This window comes from Dipodomys spectabilis, unplaced genomic scaffold, assembly GCF_019054845.1.
Source record: "Dipodomys spectabilis isolate Male_0828 unplaced genomic scaffold, ASM1905484v1 ptg000083l, whole genome shotgun sequence".
In the NCBI taxonomy this organism is placed as follows: domain Eukaryota; kingdom Metazoa; phylum Chordata; class Mammalia; order Rodentia; family Heteromyidae; genus Dipodomys; species Dipodomys spectabilis.
In genome coordinates, this window is record NW_024870760.1 from 3117741 (window position 1) to 3134291 (window position 16551).

At 39.6% G+C, this 16551-nt stretch overlaps 1 protein-coding gene and 1 non-coding gene across 3 annotated transcripts in view; both read right to left on the bottom strand.

Annotated features, from left to right (window-relative positions):
* The window catches only part of Spire1 (spire type actin nucleation factor 1), a 158448-nt gene that overhangs the window by 15999 nt on the left and 125898 nt on the right, over window positions 1–16551 (bottom strand). For both annotated transcript variants that reach the window (XM_042683667.1, XM_042683666.1), the window contains exons 9-10: window positions 7853–8025; window positions 2098–2188 (exon numbers count right to left, since the gene is read on the bottom strand). In XM_042683667.1, the coding sequence (XP_042539601.1) occupies window positions 2098–2188; window positions 7853–8025 (264 nt within the window). The remainder of the gene's footprint in view (window positions 1–2097; window positions 2189–7852; window positions 8026–16551) is intronic.
* On the bottom strand, window positions 811–914 carry LOC122110997. Its single transcript, XR_006147957.1, has one exon. It is a non-coding gene; the product is annotated as a U6 spliceosomal RNA (small nuclear RNA).

Consider the following 16551-nt stretch of genomic DNA (forward strand, 5'->3'; position numbering starts at 1 on the left):
GAATCAAGCAGGTACATTTAACTTCCTGTTCTTTTGTAAACTTAGCTCTTCAGTTTTCTTGGGAAAATACCTAAGTTGAGGGGTTAGTCATTGATCAGATGGTAGGATACCTGCCAATGAGCATAAAGTGTCAGATAACCAATTTGCGTTCCAGTCTCCCACAAGAAAAATAAAAAAGCCAGAAAATACCTAAGTGGAATTACTGTGTCAAAAAAAAAAAATGATTTTGGTGATTGAAGTCTTCACTTCCAGGATTTTAATTTGATTTCCCCCCCTCAAGATTTCTTTCTTTCTTTTTTTTTTTGGGTCTGGTCGTGGGGCCTGAACTCTGGGCCTGGGCGCTGTCCCTCAGCTCTTCAGCTCAAGGCGAGCGCTCTACCACTTGAGCCACAGTGCCACTTCCAGCTTTTTTCTTTTTGCTTATGTGGTGCTGGGGAATTGAACCCAGGGCCTCATGCATGTAAGGTAAGTGCTCCACCACTGAGCCACCTTCCCAGCCCCCCCTCAAGATTTCTATGTCTTTATTGAACTCCCCTTTTATATGTTGAATTGCCTTATTTATTTCATTCATCTGTTTGCTCTCTAGTTGTTTGTTCATATGATCTTTCTATTCATTCAGGTATTCAAACATTGTCTCTTTTATTTCATTGACTAATCCTGTCATCATTTTACAGAATACACTGCTTTGATTTTCTGTCTTTTCACTAGCACCTAAGTCCTTTTTTAGTGGACTTGATTTTTGAGGAAGACCTGAACTTGGTGATTGTTTTTCCACAGGGATTCACACATATGGGGAGATTTCAGTCTCCTAAAAACATGGAACATTTCATGAATTTGTGTGTCATCCTTGAGTAAGGGCCATGATAAACTCTGTATTGCTCCAATTTTAGTATATGTGCTGCCAAAGTATGCACACTTGTGATGTTTTAAAGGAGAATAGTTCTGCATTTCCCCTTTTGAAAGCATAAGGAGACATTAGACATAAAACATACTGCCACTGTTTGATTCAGTATTCCCTCCTACTCAACATTGACTGCTTAGAAGTAGTCCGGAGGAAAGTCAGAGTTAAGGTTAAGTGGGATCCATATATTTGGATTATCCCACCAAGAGAAACCACTAAAGGAAGACAAAGGACATAAATTGCACAGTCAAGAAAAGACAAAGAGCTAGCAGTGTAGCTCAGCAGTAGAGCATTGGCCTAGCAAGTGCAAGTCCCTGAGTTCAAACACCAGCATAGCCAAAAAATAGTGGGGTGAGGGGGAGAACAAGGGAGAGAGAGAGAGAGAGAGAGAGAGAGAGAGAGAGAGAGAGAGAGAGAGAGAGAAGTTTCTAGAACCTGAAAGATCCATTACATTATTTAATTGGGTCTCTATAATATTTAACTGGCTGGCTAAACACTAATTATAGATAATAACCCAAGCCAACTGTTACTGTTCTTGATATAATCTGTTTAAGTAACTGAAATGCTATGTAAAGAATTTTAACCATTAAATTCTCTGGTGTATGAGCAACTAAGTCAACATTCTAAGAATATCTTAATATACAATTCATGCTCAATCCTATCTAATAATTTCATAAATGAAAAGGATTACTAAAAGCCTTTAGAAATTCTTTAATTTTAGGTATGTGTGTTCAGAGTCTACCATTTCATAAGAGTTATACAGATTTTTAGTAGTTATATCTACGTGGGCATGGTTGTGTGTGTGGTGGGACAGGTGATTGGAATATAATTACTTAGGCTTCTAAGCTTGAATTCAGACAAGGAGGTAATAAATACAACACATGCATACACTGTTGACATATTTTTATATTATCTATATATGTTATCCACAAACGTGAGTGTATCTGATCTATTGCAAGTTAAGAAAACCTAAGGCTGTGAATGCAGCCTAGGAAAATAACTGAGTTGTCGTGGTACTGAGTTTGTCCTCAAGACTTGGAGCTTGCTAATAAGTGAGTGCTTCATTGTGTAAGCCATGCCTGTAGCAGAGTTAGTTTTTTATACCCCGAATGACAAAAGGAGAACCAGGAGATCTTGTAGGCAAAGAGCATTTTGTAAGGTATGGGCTCTGGCTTGCTGTGGACCACAATACTCACTCTTCCTGGTGCACACGGCCTCTAGTACTGGGTCCTCAAGAATAGAGGGAGACACACTGCTGCTGCTGGTTGACTTATGCAGAGTTTCTTCCTGAGGAAGGAGAGATTTCCTCACTTTAGTGTTTCCATGCTATTATTCAACCGCCTTTACTATCGAACAGTCAACAAATTATAATGTCAAAGGTTCAAGGCAAGAATAAAATGAACTACAAGGGATCTAAAATTAGGCCTGAATTTGTGTCCTAGCTTTGCCCCAGTAGAGTGAGCAGACAATGAGCAGGTTTCTGAGTTTCGTTGTTTGTAAGAATTAATGAAAACAATGCATTCAAAATGCTTAACAACCAAACCTATTATCTGGTTAGCAGTGTCATTATCTGTAAAAATATTAGTGAATAGATAAACGTAAACATTACAGAAATGGCAGTGAGTCTATGAACATGTCTACACTATGCCAAGCAAAATGGAAGGTTCTAATACTAGTGAGAATACTAGTTTTTTACCAAGTTTGAATGAGATACAATATTTTCACATTAAATGCCTTACTTCGTGACAGGAGATACACATTACCTAAAAGAAAACTTAAGTTCATGCCACTATAAAACTTCTAAAATACTAAATAATTCTAAATATAGAAGGAAGAAAATTAAGTAAATATGCTAATCCATGACTATGGGAGATAGTGAAAATTCTCTGATATTTTTAGCCAAGTTGTCTTAAGAATTAGTCAATCACTAAAAATTAGGCTCTCCTAAATTAACCTATTACTGAAATCATTAGTCTCAAGAAAGTTGCAATATAAAAGATCAAGTCAAAACCACATAGTTTAAAAAAATAAAAAAGCTAGCTATTCAGGAAACTGAGATCTGAGGATTGCGGTTTAAAGCCAGCACAGGCAAGAAAGTCTGTGAGACTCTTATCTCCAATTAAGCACCCCAAAAAGCCAGAAGTGGAGCTGTGGCTCACGTGGTAAAGTGCTAGCCATGAGCAAAAAAGCTCAGGAAGAGCACCCAGGCTCTGAGTTCAAGTCTTAGGACTGACGCGTGTGTGCGTGCATACAGACACACGTGTGTGCGCGCACACACACACACACACACACACACACACAAGAAGATTTTAACCACAGCGATTGCTACACTTTTGGGACTTACCATGGAGCACAATAAAGCATTTAACAAAGCTTTTATCCCATATATGATGTTGGCCATAAAAATTGCAAAAAAAATCTTAGAAGTGATTACAGTAATCTTTTGTTTATAGAAAGTCAGAAGGTAAAAGAAATATAAGCCAAGGGCCAAGACTCTCTTTCAGGAAGACAAAGGAGTCTTTCCTAGCACCCCTAATAATCATCTGATGAGGTGGCTGCTGCTGTCTGAAACAGGGCCGGCACCTGGTTGCCTCCCAGATTCTTCAGCAAAGTCTAATTTACACGTGGTTATCTCTGCTACTGATAAGGGAGAAACACATGATTTTTCTTTATTCATAGATGGAACTAGATTGTAAAATAAAACTTGTTTTTAAAATGCTATCATATTTACTTCTGTAAGAAAGCAAAAAAAAAAATGGCTCTCTGAATCTGTCAGAATGAATTTTTAAATAAGGAAACAAAATTTCAATAGTTCTATGTTAACCAACTGAAATACCAAGGAAAAGTGGAAAATGAGAAGGTGTCAGGCTCAGAGTCTGATGCATGGAGCCAGAAAGCACTTGTGCTCACAGGGATCTTCGCATTCCAGCTGTGCCCTCTCAGGTTTATTGTATACTTGCGTCTTTATATTCTTGTTGTCTTACTGACCACTTTTTCCTGGCTGGGGTTCATTGTCTCTTCTTCAGCCTGGTTTCTAAAATCTGCTTGCTTGTGCTGGCTGATTGCAGGAATGGTTCCATCACTCATGAGATCAGGCTTTTTGAGTTCAGAATTGTGGCTGAAGGAGAGCTGCCTGTAGCTTGCCTTTGCTCCCAGGTGACACTGTTACTTAATCTAACTCACTTATTTTCCTAAAAAGAAGCCCAAGAAAGTCTCAGACCCAGCTCCTTTGCTTACCTTTGTTACCAGAGGCCTGGGTATCACAACAACCAAAACTAATCTTTTATTTAAAAAGAGTTATTTCCCCAACTCCTCCCTCTCCCCTGCCCCCGAAATTGTAAAGTTCATTTTCAACAGTGTCTTGTACATCTCACTGTTACAATGGATCAACCTGTATCCTTATTTCAGCATTTTGTTATATCCCTTCTCCTCCCTAAATTATAAAAAACGCATATATAAGATGCAGGACACCGAAGGGAAGTGATGGTAGGAGTAAAACAAAGGAGGAGGTAACAATGCTTGATAGGAAATGTACTCATTACCCTACTGATGTAACTGTAACCCCTCTATACAGTATTTTTACTATGTGTGTGTGTGTGTGTGTGTGTGTGTGTGTGTGTGTGTATGTGTGTATATATATATAGTTGCTTGAGATAAGCTAAGAAAAGTGACTGAAGATAAGCCAGAAACTATGAAGCTACATTTCTAGGAACTGACAAAAGACCCAGTATAGGAGGTCTAGTGAAATCGTGGATGGTTTTTCTAACTTGGTCTCTACCTTTCTAGGGGCTTAGTTTTCTCACTGAAAATGAGTATGGTGGACAAAATTTCTAGGCTCCTTTCAGTTAATTTTTTTTTAATTCAGGAATTCTTACCCAGTGCTGCTTGAAATATTGCCAAGTTTATGGACAAATAACTTTGGAGTTAGATGTGGGTTTCCAATATGACTGTCACAAATGCTATCATTTACAACTATTTCTGTTCCCTTATTTTTTTAAGTAAAAATGAAATATCGTATGATTTGGGGAAAAAATCCACAATGGCCTTATTTGTTCCCTTTTCTTTGGGAGGAGGAGAGAATACTGTGATTTGAACTCAGTGCCTTGTCCTTGCTAAGCTAGCATTCTATCTTTGAGCCATGCCTCTAGCTGCTTTTTGCTGGTTATTTTTGGAGATGGAGTCTATTGAACTTTTCTGCCGAGACTGGTCTCAAGCTAAGACCCTATGGATTTGGCCTCCAGGTAGCTCAATTACAGGTGTGAGCCACCTGCACCTGGCTCTTATTCTTTATATAAGGACCACAGCCACTTTCTAATGTTTTAGCAAAGTGAAATTGATATGTAAAGTCTAGCTCAGAGTTAGCACTGTAAAAAACAACTATTATAGTTCCCTTTAAGAAACTTCACAGTATCTATGTACCGAAAGCTATAAAAAAAAATGCAGTCTTTCATTTAGCAAGTGGAATTCTAGAAATATTCTGAGAACCAAATGTCTGTAAAAATTTAACAAAAGAGTGCCACAACAGTATTGCTATTTATAATGGCAGAAAACTGGAAACAAACTGTTCCAAAAGAAAGGACTGAACGAATAAAATATGGTTAGCTAAACTGGGCACTGGTGGCTCACGCCTGTAGCTACTCAGGAGGCTGAAATCTGAGGATCACAGTTCAAAGCCAGGCTGGGCAGGAAAGTCCATGAAGCTCTTATTTCCAACCAGAAGTGGCAATGTAGCTCAAGTGGTAGAGCACTTGCCTTGAGCTGAAGAGCTCAGGAACAGTGCCCAGGCCCAGAGTTCAAGCCCCACGACTGACCAAAACAAACCAACAAGCCAGAAGTGGAGTTATAGCTCAAGTGGTAGAGCATTATTAGCCTTGATTGGAAAAATCTAAAGGACAGCATCCAGACCTTGAGTTCAAGTCCCAGTACTAGCACAAAAAAACAAAACATTAAAAGATTTAATGAGACACATGAGATCATGCATGTAGAGATTTGTGCAACAGGAGTCTGGTGGTGGCTAGAAGACATTTCCTGAGACGTTAAGAAAAACCATCTCACTTGGATGACTGTCTGATGAGGGAGAAATTCACTCCTGCCTGTTAGCCCTAATGTGAGAAGGGAATGGAGTGACTGGGCTGTAGTGCTGCTGCTTCCTCCCCCAGGGGAGGTTCTGGCTTGGCCTTCTGCCATTTCAAAGGCTGCAGCACAGAGGGTGAGCAAAGAGGCCTGTGCAAGGTGCATCAGAGACAGGGGACTCACTGGTAAAAAGCTCAGTGTCAGCTAAGTGCTGCCACTTCCTAGTGGAACACTTCCTCTTAGGATGGAAAATGAATTGTACAAGGCTCTACCAGGCCCTAGCAGATGGGGAAGCGGTAGTGGTGGTGTGTGGTCAGGGCTCTGATGCCCAGTTCTGTTTCTTGCTGATGGATGCTACTTCTGTGTAAGTCTGCTTTAAGAAAAAGTTTTACTGCTTACAAAAATGATCTAGAAGCCTCTCCATAACTGGGAGGGAAGGAGGAGAAATGAGGAAGTTGGTGATAAAAATTGAGAGAAGGAAAAAAAGAAGGGTCAGACTTCTTCACAATATCCCTTTATTTGGTTTCTGTAGCCCTGAGTGTTGACTGTGCAGTCTTACTTGGGAATTCACTTGGTCAATCAGCAGAGCCACCGGATACTGTGGAATCTGATACTGTGGGGAAGATTCACTGCAGGACAAACCTGGCTAGCAGAGCGAATGATGTGATCCCCCTCTGCCTGTCTGATGCCTCCACCCCAATTTCTCAAATACATTTTTTTGGTTGGTCTGTGAGCCAGTACTGGGACTGAAATTCAGGGCTTGTGCTCGCACTTGGTTTGTTCACTCTAGGCTGGCACTCTACCTCTTGAGCTACATCTCTACTTCCACATACCCCAAATTCTCAAACTGAGGCTTCTCCAGCCCCTCTGGATGCTGAAGTCCCTGAACTTCTGCAGTGTTTAGTCACATACCCTAATATAGTGCTCACTAAACACTTCTAATAATTCTGAGATATATGGATTTTATTTCCTAAATTATAAACAACTAGAGGGCAAAAGATTAATATTTCTGCCTTTACTTCTTTAATTCTTGTTGAAAACATTCAGTAAATATTTGACTGGAAAAAAACTGATGAAGAGAACAAATAGGAAGAGGATAAAAAAATATGTTAAAGTTGGGCGCCAGTGGCTCAAGCCTATAAACCTAGCAACTCCCAGGGGGCTGAAATCTGAGTTCTGTGGTTCAAAGTCAGCCCAGGCAGAAAAGTCCGTGAGATCTTATCTCTGATTAACCACCAAAAAGCTGGAAGTGGAGCTGTGCTCAAGTTGTAGACCTCTAGCCTTGAACAAAAAAGCTCAGGGTCAGTGCCTGGACCCTGAGTTCAAGACCCAGGACAGTCATTCACACACACACACACAAATATGTTAGGACAGAGGGAATAAAAATTATTAAAAACATGAATGTTAGTCTGCATAATGTGATATGGGACATATCTAACAGCCATATTTGCTGCCATTATTAGATAGCAAACATAACCAGAAGTAAACCAATCTTAGTTACTCACTCCCCAAAACCAAAATAAATGAAGGAATGGGCTGAAAGTGGAAGAAGAATACCCTTCTAGAAAATTAGGAAGGCAGGATTCCTCAGTGCCTTTTCCAATTTTACATTTCTGGGGAAGAGCTGCCAATTTCCAGAGGAGACGTGAAGATTACCAAGTCAACCCCTGTATCAGGTAAAAGATAGGAGGGATCAATTCTCTGTTGTATTCTATAAACTATCTACCATACAGGTTGATACTAAAAGTAGTAATATATTGCTTGACTTTCTATCGTGCAAGTTAATCTCAAGTTAATTGTGGTCTTGAAGGTTAAAACATGGGAAGAGACGAAGCAGCAGCTGTGGGTACTGGCTGAGAACTTGAGTCAGAGCCTCACCTCAGAGTCCGAGCTGTCAAGCTCCGCCAGGGTGGGGGCTTTGAGGAGCTTCTTTCGCTGCACAGGTGCCTGCTGGGTGGCACTGAGCCCATTTTCTTTTGTCTGTGATGATAAGGCTCCATTCACTATAGATGATTCTCCCACATTCTTTGGAGATTCTGAGGCATTGACATCTGGTAAGGGAAAAGCAAAAGCTTACCTTTCCTTAGGCCAGCAAGGGTAACTGTTCAAAGGACATACTATGTGACAGCATACTTTCATGTCTCCCACCCCCCACAGCCTCCCCCCAAGATGCTTGAGACAATGGCCTTGTCTGTGCACATGAGACTTTGTTTTTTAAAGAAATAAACTGTCAGAGTCAACTGAAGGAAACTTTAACATGAATAATTACATATTCAAGTTATATTCAGTTTAGATTCAGAGTTGGGAGAACTCCTATAGATGACTGACTGAATTGCTATTTGCAAGTGAAAGAACAGGGCTCAGAACTAGCTCTACCTTGGGGCTGGGAAGGTGGCTCAGTGGTACAGCGCTTGCCTTACATGCATGAGGCCCTGGGTTCGATTCCTCAGCACCACATAAGCAGGAAAAAAAAGCTGGAAATGGTGCTGTGGCTCAAGTGGTAAAGTAGCTAGCTTTGAGCTGAAGAGCTGACGGACAGTGCCCAGGCCCAGAGTTCAGGCCCCACGACCGGACCAAAAACAAAAACAAACAAAAAAAACTAGCTCTACCTTACAGCCCTAAGGGCCAGGGGTGGGTAAAAAGATCCAACACACAGAATATTATCAGGCCTAAGATCTGAAAATATTTTGGCCTAAAAATCAAAATACCTAGCTGGGTGCCAGTGGCTCATGGCTGTAATTCTACTCAGGAGGCTAAGATATGAGGACCAAAGTTCAAAGCCAGCCTAGGAAGGAAAGTCTATAAGACTATCATTCCCAATTAATCACAAAAAGGAGCTTGTAAGAATTAAATGTGTTAGTAAATGCAGGTAAAATAATATGTCTAGTGTAGACAATGCATACACATTGATTTTTTTTTTGAAGCACAGATTAAACCCATGAATGTTAGAAAAATGCTCTATAGTTGGAGCCATGTCCCAGCCCCCAGTATTGCCTTTTATCTCTACCTATGAGTAAAACAAGGCTTTGGCTGACTCAGATAGTGCTGTAGGCCACAGCTGATGGTTGATGATGATCACGATCATAACTAATCCTTGCCATTTCTGATGCCAAAGGCCTCCCACGCAAGTGGAACTAATTTTCCTTAAGTTAATAACTAAGTACAAAATAAGAATTATTTCAAAGTGAAAAGAGTAACCACTATATAATTCAATGCACAGTCCAGCATGATAGACAGTTCCTGCTATTTGTGGCTGAGGTAAAGGGCATGCTGAGCATGAAAGTGAAGATGTGGTTATGGTTTCTTCACAAGCATCAGAACTGAATGGATTTCTATTTATAGTAGACTTCCTCAACAAGTGATATTATATACTTCCATGTAAGAGTTCCAAGGATGCATTGAGCATTAAGTCTGTTCTGCAGCATAGCTTTTGTAGACATTATTGAGAAGAAACATAGGCATCATTTCTTGTTACAATTATATATATTATATAAAATTTAATATTCACAATTTCTGCTTCACTTCAGATATGAAGAAAGCCAGAAAACATGCCCCGAAGAAAGAGCATTGAAGAAAGGGGTTAACTAAGCCAGAAAGGAAGGATAGAAGCAGGGAAAGGGGTAAGAGGACAGAGAAAGAAAAAGGAGAAGATAGCTGTCTTCTTCCCATTTATTGTTTTAGAAATCTTTTAAAAGATTTTTATTTATTTAGAAACAAGGTCTCTCTATGTATCGCAGGCTGGTTTGGAATTAACTGTGCATCCTAGGCTGGCATCAAACTCCTGCTCCTCCCACCTCAGTGTTCTGAGTGCTGGGATTCACTGTGACTAGTGGCATAGTCTGTGACACCACATCCCGCTAGGTGGAAGTTTTCATTGAGAACTTGGCATCATATGCATTTATTTTGTTCTTATCTTTTCAAGTATTAAATAGCAAAAAAAAAAAAGTTGACAGGGCATTTTACAAAGGGAAAAATAGCAAAGGCAGAAAAGTTGTATATAAATTTCAAGGGTTAAAATGACTAAATAACTCTTTTAAGAGGAGACGTTGGAAGAAAAGTATCTCAGGAAAGTATTCAAAAACTTTTCCAGAAAATGACTGTGTTAACTGATGAATTCCTACTTAAGAAAAAGACTAATGCCTAAGTATGGTCTTAAAATATCTATCTTCAACTTTTTATTCTACAGCCTGCCTTGCTCTATGTACTTCCTATACAATTGTTCTCACTGTAGTATTTATTTTCCAAGAGAGAGGACACCTTCCCTTCTTAGCCCCTAATATCTCAACAGAAATCCTGCCACTGCCCGGTGGCAATCACTCAAGCGGACGCTTAGTAGAGAGAATACACTCAGCTTTCCAAGGCTAGAACCACCATTTCATCTTAAGGTTTGCCATCTTCACACCATTGGCAGTGCACAGAGAAACTGAAAAGTTGCTACAAATTTAATATCTTGCAAAAACTATAGCTATTATATCAGATCTTCAACTTTATAGATCATATATCTTAAGAATATTTAAAAAGACATTTAGTGCAAATTAAAAATTTTTAATAGTGCTGATAACATTTAGGACTGACAAAAAAGCATGGTAGATCTGGTGGCATTGACTGTAATCCTAGCACTCAGGGCTGGGGCAGGAGCTGCATGAGTTGGAGGCCAGCATAAGCTATACAGCAAGACCTCCTTTTTTCTTTTCCAGCCCCTCTGGGACTTAAACTCAGGGTATTGTCCTGGAGCTTCTTTTGCTCAAGGCTAGCACTCTGCTACTTGAGCCGCAGCCTTACTTCTGCAGCCCCACTTTTGTCTTTTTTGGTCTCAGACTTTCTAGCTGGCTTCATACCATAGTCCTCAGATCTCAGCCTCCTTAGTTGCTAGGATTACAGGTATGAGCCACCAGCAAGCACTCCACTCCCATTCGTGTTAGCAACAATGGCTGCTTTAAGTGTATTCCAGTCTCAATGCAAACGATCTAAGACATTTCTCAATAGCTTTCTAACTGTGCTATGGAATTGACAGCTGTCAATCTCATACCTGTATCAATTCAAAGTCTGAGGAGAATGGGATAAAACAGGTTTTGTAACAACAGGTTTCAGTGACCTCACACAAGACTAGATGATATAAGATTTTAATCACACATTGCCTAGTTATACTCAGTTGGATATATTTGAAGGAGTTTGATTATCTGTATTTGCTGTTTAAATGAATAAATCCTTGCTATCACTCCAATGTACCAAATGCAAACACACAGATTCTACATTTTATATTTCATCTAAGACAGAATTTCCTAAGAAAATAACCTGATGAAACTTACATGAAGATAAAAAGATATGAATTATTTAGATATGACTTTAGAAACTATACACTGTATGATCAGATCTAAAATGCACACTTGTGATATCAAATACTTTATGTGCAAATAACTTCCTGTATGTCTACTGCAGTTTTTAGTTGGAGGAAATATGATTAGAACACATATTAGGTGTTTAGTATTTGGCAGGAAACAAATGATACTCACCTCAATTGATGTTGACTGCATGGCTAGGCTGCTCACTCAGAAATAATACTCCTGAGATATACATGCTTCAGCAGAATTACTTCCTTACAGCTTATTCTATACTTAAGTTCAGAGTCATTATCTAGACTGTGCACAAATTTCAACTTTTTTTCTTTATTCATTTTCCCACTGAGAAAACACATTCTAACCTTTATATTTAGTCAAAGAAATGAATCTTTCCGATTTATAGTTTGGCACATTTTACTTAACAGTCAAAATGTAATAATCAAAAATGTAAAGAAGCAAAAAAATCAAGACTGAAGCACTTAGAAATCACAAAGCACAATAAGGCATAAAATAAACTATTGCAAATGATAAAGCAGTGAACACAGGCAGTACTTGGGGCAGTACTGGGGTCTGAATTCAGAGCCTTATGATTTCTAGGCAGGTGCTCTACCACTTGAGCCACACTCCAGCTCTTTCCTCTTTAGTTATTTTCAGATAGGGTGTGCTTTTTTGTCCAGGATGGTCTTAAACTGTGATTCTCCTTTCTGTGTCTCCCATACAGCTAGGATGTAAAGTACCATGCCCAGCCTTGGACTGATTCTCCTATATCTCCCAAGTAGTTAGGATTATAGGGATGAGCCTATCCTTTTGTGTAAAGGGCTATAGAGGTGTCTTTCTAACACAGAACAATCACAGCCTATGAAAATAGAGAGTAAACTTACACATAGTATGTGTGAACATGCACAACCGTGTGCATGTATATTATATATTGTACTATATAATATATACACAATAAACATATTCCTAATAACTAATTCATACAAGCCAATAATTCATGTGTTTAGGCAACTTCCCTCTCCCTCACAGTTCAACTGAAGAGAACACATTTAGCAGATATTCAGAGAGATAGTGTCTATTATGATGTATTTGGCCATTTTTTTCCCCCTTTGGCACTACTAGAGTTTGAACTCAGTGCCTCGTGTTTGCTAGGCAGGTGCTCTATTGCTTAGGTTATGTTCTCATCCATTTTCGCTTTAGTTATTTTTCATAGGATCTTGTACTTTTGCTAGGGGCCAGCCTTGGACCACAATCCTACCTATACCTCTTGTACAGTTAGAAGTATGTGTTATATGGCCAACTTTTGAAGGCTAGTAGTAACCACATATATTCCACTGCAAATGGACTGATAAATAAATAAAAACTGCCAAATGGATAAAGAAAATAGAAAAGTTTCATTGGTGGTCAGTCAAAAATAGTAAGCGAAGATTACTAAATATTAGTTATACTTGAGACTTACTATGATAAATAGAAAATTTAAAGAAGAGTTGAGATAATTTCATATTTAGAAGACAGTAAAGATGTAATACAGAAAAGAACACAGCACTCACTGTTTCTTTAAAAATCTTCATGTAAGGCCTGCTTAAGAGGCCTTAAAAGTATTCTGGAAGAAAATATGCTAAAAAATCTCATTTTGTCATATTATATCTCATTTTGCAATTTGAACAATGGCTCCTGACATCTATAAACTGAATTTGGAAAATATTTGATAGGAATTAGATTATCTTTGAAAGTTTGCTCAGATACATTTACAATTCTGTTTTAAAAAGGGAACTGTGTTACAGATTAAGTTCAGTAATTTAAGCTTGTAATATCCCTAAATTTGAACTAACAGGGCAAGCCTTCCACTGAAAATGGTAGGGGGCAGAGGGAGAAAGGACCAAGGCCACCATGCTCCTCACCAGCATGTGGTGGCTTACCAGCTTCTGCCCCCACACAATGCTCATTTAGTGGTCATTTTGGGGGGGGCTTAGCTGCTTCATTATGGAAGGGTTTAGAGAACACTGTGGACACTGTCTTTAAAGTTTTCCACCATCTCCTAGGATGCTATGGGTCTATTATTTCAATAATAATAATAATGTTCCAAGTAGGCAGGGAATCTTTGTTTTACTGACCACAGCTTAGAAGAAAGCCTTTCCATTTTCTTTTCTGCCATGTTAGAACAAGCAGACAATGAATGTGATTCACAAAAACCACACAGCCCACATCACGACCCACGTCAGGTGTGAAAGCACTTTTTTTTACCTGACAAGTCAAAACTGTGAGACATGCTAAGTGGCCGCATTGCTGGAAAAAAAAAAGAAAAAAAAATAGAAAGGAAATAATTTAGCTGTTAGGAGTATACAAGGAAGACAAGAAAGAGAGCAAGGTAAAAGCAGCCCCTTGGTGACACATCTTAGATCTGAGGCAGAAGCTGGAGGGACAGAATCAGAAATACACTAAAATCACACAAGACTCCAGTTTCAGTTCTATCATTAAGACTAGAAACAAAAGAATATAAGAAAAAATAGTGTTTGAAAGAAGAAGCCACATGTTAGATACAAACACTTTAACATCATAAAACATGATTTTTCACTTATATATAAACAGAACAAATAAAAATGACTTCGGTTTTACAACATGATTTTAGGAATAATGTATGGTAGCTTTAGAATACACATGTCTTTCAACAACCATGAAAATTTGGCCCTGCATAAGAGTAAGGTTGTTTTTTTTTTTTTTTGTCAGTCCTGGGACTTGAACTCGGGACCTGGGCACAGTCCCTGAGCTTCTTTTGTTCAAGGCTAGCACTCTATCATTTGAGCCACAGTGCTACTTTGGCTAGTTGTTGTTGTTGGTCATGAGGTTTGAACTCTGGGCCTGGGTGCTATCCCTCAGCTCTTCAGTTTAGGGTTAGCAACCTACTACTTGAGCCACAGCACCACTTCCCGTTTTCTGGTGATTTACTGGAGATTAGAGTCTCATGGACTTTCCTGCTCAGGCTGGCTTTGAACCGTGATCCTCAGATCTCAGCCTCCTGAGTAGCTAGGATTACAGGCATGAGCTACCAGTGCCCAGCTACTTTGGCTTTTTCTGCTTATGGGTTACTGAGGAATCGAACTAAGGCACATTCCCAGCTCAAGAGTGAAGATTTTTACAAGATATTTCAGTGAAGAACAAGGTGTTGGTGAACCAGTTGTGTTGGGTACAGTGTCATCTTGGAGTTGGGAGTCCACAGGTCTTAGCTCTGCCATTTACTGGCAGTGTGACCCAGCAAGTTACTTAACCTCTTTGTGTTGTGGTTCTGTCATCTACAAGACAGGAATAATGGTACCTATCCCACAGAGTTATTATAAAGATTAAATTACTTCATACAAAAACAGGGCTTGTGGGACAATTACCAATACACACACACACACACACACACTCAAGAATGACAGGAAAGTAAAACAGGCTCTGTTGGGGGACTGTAGCAGCAAGGAAGATAGAAGGTGAATAAAGGTGAATATGGTCAAAATACTTCAGATGCACTTATGAAAATAGAATAATGAAACCTGCTGAAATTGTTTTAAGAAAGGGAAGAAGAGTAAGGGAGAGTAAGAGAGGAAGTGAGGTTGGCCAAGTCCATTGTCTATATGGAAATGTCACAATGAAATCCTCCTTGTACAATGAATGAATGCTAATAAAATTGTCTTAATAAAAAGGGTGGTTTGAATAGTGCTTATTACATGGAAACACAATTTTTATTAAGAATGAAATGACTATTTCTTTCATGTTGAAATAATTTTAAAATACTACATAGAATAAAACTATTGAAGATGGGTAAACTCTAGGGTATGTAAACTTTTTGTTCTATTAGAGACTGAACATAGAACCTTGTGCTTGCTAAGCAAGTGGTCTGGTACTAAGCTACAACCCTAACCCTTTTAATATTTATTTTATTTTGAGATAGGATCTAAATTAGTTGCCCAGGCTGACCTTGAACTTGCAATCCTCTTGCTTCAGATTCCTAAAGAGCTAGAATTAGAGACATGCACCAATGTGCTCAGCTGTGACTTACATCTTAATAGTGCTTTAAAAAGATCATTGCAAAGATTTGATGAACTTGGGGCTGGGAAAGTGGCTCAGTGGTAGAGCGCATGCCTTGCATGCCAGAGGCCCTGGGTTCGATTCCTCAGCACCACATAAGCAAAAAGAAAAAAGCCGGAAGTGGCTCTGTGGCTCAAGTGGTAGAGCGCTAGCCTTGAGCTGAAGAGCTGAGGGACAGCGCCCAGGCCCAGAGTTCAGGCCCCATGACCGGACCCAAAAAAACAAACAAACAAACAAACAAAAGATTTGATGAACTTGTATATTCATGAAAGAATTACCTTTTGTCACCAAAGTCCAAAACTCTGGCCAGTACTCCATGCTAACACATCAAATTAGAGTATCTGTCTGTGACCTCGAATTCGACTTCTTGTGGCTGTGCCAAAATGGCCACATCAACCACAGTTCTTCATCTGAAGAACTCAGTGATCACTTTCCTCTTCTACAAAGCATCTTACCACCCTCCCCCTTTCTTTCTTTTTTTTTTTGTCTGTTGTGGGTTTGAACTCTGGGTCTGGATGCTGTCCCTCAGCTCTTCAGCTCAAGGTGAGCGCTCTACCTCTTCAGCCACAGCACCAATTCCAGTTTTCTGGTGGTTTATTGAAGATAAGAGTCTCATAAAGGGGTTGGGAAGGTGGCTCAGTGGTAGAGCGCTTGCCTTGCATGCATGAGGCCCTGGGTTCGATTCCTCAGCACCACATAAGCAAAAAGAAAAAAGCCGGAAGTGGGGCTATGGCTCAAGTGGTAGAGAGCTAGCCTTGAGCTGAAAAGCTGAGGGACAGTGTTCAGGCCCCACGACCAGACCCCCCCCCCAAAAAAAAAAGTCTCATGGACTTTCCTGCCCGGGTTGGCTGTGAACTGCAATCCTCAGATCTCAGCCTCCTGAGTAGTTAGGATTACAGGCGCCTGGCTTCCCTCTCTATTTCAAAGCCACATCTACCAGTACCCCAAGACTTTCCAAAATGCTGAAGCCAAAGCAATGTTTTTCATCATTCTTTACTCCTTTCTTCTAAATCTCTTTTCTACCAAAAAGGTAAGATATCTGAGATGTTAATCATTTCTCCTTAATTTTCTCATCACCTCATTTCACAAATCCTTACCATTGTCAACTAGGTGCAGTACTGCCTTCCCTGAGTTCTAGAAGCCTGAGATGCAACTAGGGATTCTGCTAAGAGG